Genomic DNA, 4,051 nt, shown 5'->3' on the forward strand with positions numbered 1-4,051 from the left:
GGCAGAGCAGAACTTATCCAACAGGTACCTCTTCAACTCCGGCTACCTGAGTCCCGAGTCGGACTACTTCAACTGCGTCGTCAACATCCCCGAAGACATCCGCCGCGTGGACGAGCCTTCCGAGGCGGGCGAGCAGATGTCAGTGCTGGGCGGCGTGCCGGGCCGGCTGTACGGCGCGGCGTCCACGCTGGCCGGGCCCGACGAGAGCAGCGGCCGCGTCAACCCCGCGCTGGAGCCTGACGACGACCTGGACGACCCCAACGACGGGCCCACGCCGCTCTTCGGCTCCAGCAACGCCCCGCCGCCGGTCCAGCCCTTCGGCAAGCAGACGGCTTTCTGAGATATGCATAACTATTAGACCGTTTTCAGCGGGTGGGGCGCAGCCAGACGTGTTCAAAATTAGATCGATTTTATTTGCTAATGTTCGCGCATCTTCATTCCAGAAGTAGAGGGGTCGAACTACAGAATCCGACTCTACCTTATTAATTTAAATATGTTTCACAGATTTCAAGGTAAGTAACATATTATCAAACAATGTGAAGCAGATAAAAACAGTTTAACAATTTTGGAGTCTATAGGTAGAGTCCATTGGTACCTGGATTAGGACCCTGATACTATTTTGTTATTTTCGAGCATGATATGCCGAAAGACACTTTCAAGAGTTTTATTATATCAAAGTTTACAAGATCTAAGTAAATGTTGCGTTTAAGTTTATTGTGTAAAATGAGTGTGGGTAAACATGCGATGCCCATTGCTAAATCTCTGTTTGACTTCACATCAGAGGTCAAGCGGTAATGATAAATTAATACAAGGCTAGACATAGGTTTTCTTTCCAAATATTAGCCATTTTGCAACAGTTGCGTAACTGAGCAGCTCCGTCTGGCCGGGCCCCAGCTGGTAGGCTCGTGAGCACAAGGAGGCATATTTTATGACGATTTTACTGTCCGCGCAGACTTCGACTTCGAATCGACCACATTTCTAAACTACATCGAAATGGGGAACCGTTTGATCTTCAGTATTTTTCGAATTAGAATGTATGCTCAAAGTTATGACATATCGCCGTATCTTCCGAACTCACTTTGTAAGTTTACGTAGCGCTACGAGTAGTGCACAGCCTCAGCTACTCCGCTGACGACTTCTGTATTTTGTCTGTCTTCCTCACTCCTGCGTGAGTGAGAGAGCCCGACGTGCGGAGCAGACCCTGGACGTGGACCGCACGAGACCGACCGCAGCGAATGTATGTAGCAGGTAAGAAGAAGCAATAGACTATGTTCTTAGTGGATGTGTAATGATTAAGTGAGTTATTTTGTAGCTAATTGTATAAAAGCAACTGATACATATCATAAAAAGTCTTAGTTCGTTGTTAGAAGAGATTTTATAAATTATATTGTTTATATTGAAGAAGATTCCTTATTTAAGTCAATTAAAGTAGAGAATTGAGAGCACATAATATGTTGCGTGCTTCATAGGTCATGAGACAAGTGTATGTGCGTCGTAGAACTATCACATAATATATTGACTACACGTGACCAAAGTAATATTCGAATGTATCTATCTGTACGTTGAATGATTGAAATATATATGGACATGAACATATCGCTTGCAAAGCAAATATTAGTAGAGTAATGGATTTAATATCGTTGATTTATGAATACGATCGAATATTTGTGACTATTGTCTTTGTTTTAAGTTTCTAAGCGCCGCTGTACAAGCGGTCATATACGTAATTTTTTTAGAATAGTCAGTGCGATTTAGTGGCTGTAATTCTGTATAAGCAAAGCTTAAAAGACATAATTTATTTATATAGAAATTCATTTTTATATTGTTTTTATTATATATTTTAGCTATAAGGTTCTCAGCTTCGTTAACATATTGATAAGATCGATGGGCATTTATGAGGTGGATTCGCATCATCGGCCAAAATTGACAAGATTAACGTTGTTGAAAATGATGATATAGCAATATCACACAACCGTCTACTTGTCAGGCTCGAACTGAAAAAAATAATCATCATCACCATCCTTTCAGCCAAAGGCAGTGCACAGCTGGACGTAAACCTCCGCTGTAAGTAACACTTATAAAAGCACGATCTCCTGCAATTGTTTAAATTCAGACAATTGTGGCTTTGTTCAATTTAGACGGCCTAATACAGTTGCATTACTTCGTGAAATATCTTTAAGAAGATATAGCTTGTAACATGTGGTGACATGTACTCAAAATATAATGGCTTTGATAGTGCGAATCCACTTTTTTATATAGGAACTTATTGTAATCGGTGTTCAGTATATCCCTTCCCGTGGGCGCCGCCCGCCCGGCGCAGCCGCCGCTCGGCCGAGCTCTGCGCCCGGTGTTTCGATCAGTGTTTGTAATCGATGTTCGTCACTATTTTGACGCTTTTTAAATGTATTTCCTATTTGATCACAGTGTACGCTAAGTTCTCATCTGATCTTGGAGTTATATAGGTGTAAATAAAGGGTCATAAAGACTTAGCTGCTGTTAAAATGCTGTTGGGTTTATAACTTCGCTTACTGCAGAATACGGTATCGAGGTCACAATAACACTCCCTGTAAGGGTTTCTGCGTAATCTGCGAAAACTCCCGCTAAGTCTGCTTGATCCTTATTCTATCGGCTTTCAGAAATTGTTTTACTAAAGATTTATTATCGTAGGTGTTACACCTACGTATCAAATTATATACCTAAATATTGGAGATGTATTTATAACTTTATTTTTGCGCAATTTCCAATGTGATACCAAATTATATGATGACCTTTCTATACTAGCGGTGATAGTCGCCCGAGTGTAACTATATTATTATACTGTATGCTAAGACTACAAATACGATACATATCATGTCTGCGTGATTAAATATACCTATACATATTATATAAATAAATATACATATCATAGATATTTAGTGTGGAACGAAACATATCAATATTTGTAAGAGTAGAATAGGATCGTTGTTGTTCTTTCGGCCCCGTTTTCTAATACTCGTGCGCTTGTTAGTTGATTGTGATTTTATAGCTACGTACTTTACAGTAGCAGTTAGCATTACTGGCACTGCTTTAAAGGGCGATTAACGCACTTTAATATTCATACAGATACGTCAGTCTACAGTATACCCCGAAAATATGATCAACTTTGATGATAGAGCCAATAATAAACTACGATTAATACCTATATTAATACCTAATAAGATACCATCTTCTATGTCATACCCAATACTCGTATAATATAGCCTTTTCGCTTGATCCATCTAAGTATTGTAGCAAAGATGATAATATAATATAAATACTTATATTTTTATTGCTAGAACGTCGTCCTTTAAAGTTACCGGTATACTCGGTATCTGAGCAACGAGAACCATAAATAGATACCGATTTACATACATATTTATTAATATCCCACGAATTGTAGAGATCGTATGAATATATGAATAAATACGATCGTCAAGCTTTTCAGATTATACCCTCACTGTAGCTGTAAAAAGTATCCGTCCCACGCATTTTCACTTGTGTGGTTTCCTATGCTTTTATTTGTGTTATGTTGGTCTTTAGACAAGTAGGAATATTTGATATTTTTACTAAGATGAGTTTAAAGTAATGATGAATTGCGGTATTAGGAAACGCTGGGCCCACTGTTAGTTATTAGATATACCTACTATTTATTGACTTATTCCTAGTTCTTGTTGAATATTTTGAAAATGTGAAAAAAATGTGTAATGTTGTGAACTCTGCCGCCGCTCCTGCGACATAATAAAAATATAGTACGTTGACCGGCTGTTTCACTCGTCGCGTCGCGGCTCTCTGGCGAAGTGTTTAGTTGACAAAGGTGCATAAAATAATAACTCGACACTTACTTATTTACAAAAGATTTAATTTATACAAAATCATTTCCGTACTTAATCTAATTTTTTGTACAGTTCATTATAATTAAATAAATTTAATACTTTCGTTTAGCGTCGAGCTCACAAACAGTAGAGACAGTACGGCGACTGAATAAATAGAGAGACTACATATTCGTGATTCACTTTACCGTGTTAAATTTAAC

At 38.8% G+C, this 4,051-nt stretch overlaps 1 protein-coding gene across 2 annotated transcripts in view; it reads left to right on the top strand.

Moving 5' to 3' along the window:
- ChT (choline transporter) overlaps nucleotides 1-3,776 on the top strand; it is a 29,900-nt gene extending 26,124 nt beyond the window's left edge. For both annotated transcript variants that reach the window (XM_028304197.1, XM_028304205.1), the window contains one exon: nucleotides 25-3,776. In XM_028304197.1, the coding sequence (XP_028159998.1) occupies nucleotides 25-340 (316 nt within the window). In that variant the 3' untranslated portion in view covers nucleotides 341-3,776. The remainder of the gene's footprint in view (nucleotides 1-24) is intronic.
- The last annotated feature ends 275 nt before the right edge of the window (nucleotides 3,777-4,051 follow it).

The sequence above is a fragment of the Ostrinia furnacalis genome, unplaced genomic scaffold (assembly GCF_004193835.3).
Source record: "Ostrinia furnacalis isolate ACB-3 unplaced genomic scaffold, ASM419383v2 OfSCF0140, whole genome shotgun sequence".
Classification (NCBI taxonomy): domain Eukaryota; kingdom Metazoa; phylum Arthropoda; class Insecta; order Lepidoptera; family Crambidae; genus Ostrinia; species Ostrinia furnacalis.